At 57.8% G+C, this 611-nt stretch overlaps 1 protein-coding gene across 1 annotated transcript in view; it reads right to left on the bottom strand.

The window, feature by feature from the left end:
- EMH_0063620 (uncharacterized protein) overlaps positions 1 to 477 on the bottom strand; it is a gene marked incomplete at both ends in the record, with an annotated part of 1,992 nt that extends 1,515 nt beyond the window's left edge. The window contains one exon of the mRNA XM_013498164.1: positions 475 to 477. Coding sequence (XP_013353618.1) covers positions 475 to 477 — 3 coding nt within the window. The remainder of the gene's footprint in view (positions 1 to 474) is intronic.
- Positions 478 to 611: the final 134 nt, after the last annotated feature.

The raw sequence follows: 611 nt of genomic DNA, 5'->3' as shown, positions 1-611 counted from the left end.
GGTAATAGATGCAGCAGCAGCAGCAGCAGGAGCAGGAGAAAAAGCAGAGAAAACGCAGCAGCAGAAGCAGCAGCAGAAGAGGAGCCACAGGCCGTGTCTGTACACTCTTAGCATGAAACGCATAGTCTGCAGCAGCAGCAGCAGCAGCAGCAGCAGCAAGTTAGAGGATGCAGCAGCAGCAGCAGCAAGTGCAGCAGCAGCAGAAGCAGCAGCAGAAGAGCTTCTGTTGCTTCGGTAACTGCAGCAGCACAAAAAGAAGCAGCAGCAAAACAGCAGCAGCAGAAAAAACAGCAGCAGCAGCAGCAGCAGCACCAGCACCAGCAACACCAACACCAGCAGCAGCAGCAGCAGCAACAGCAACACCAGCACCAGCAGCAGCAGCCACAGCAGCAGCAGCAGCAGCATCAGTAGCAGCAACACCAGCATCACCAGCAGCAACACCAGCACCAGCATCACCAGCAGCAGCAGGAGCACCATCACCAGCACCACCACCAGCATCACCAGCAGCAGCAGCAGCAGCAGCAGCAGCACAACCACCACCACCACCAGCATCACCAGCAGCAGCAGCAGCAGCAGCAGCAGCAGCAGCAACAGCAGCAGCAGCAGCAGCA

The sequence above is a fragment of the Eimeria mitis genome, genomic scaffold, assembly GCF_000499745.2.
Source record: "Eimeria mitis Houghton genomic scaffold, Emh_scaff3232, whole genome shotgun sequence".
NCBI lineage: Eukaryota > Apicomplexa > Conoidasida > Eucoccidiorida > Eimeriidae > Eimeria > Eimeria mitis.
This window is presented reverse-complemented; position numbering and strand designations above follow the sequence as displayed.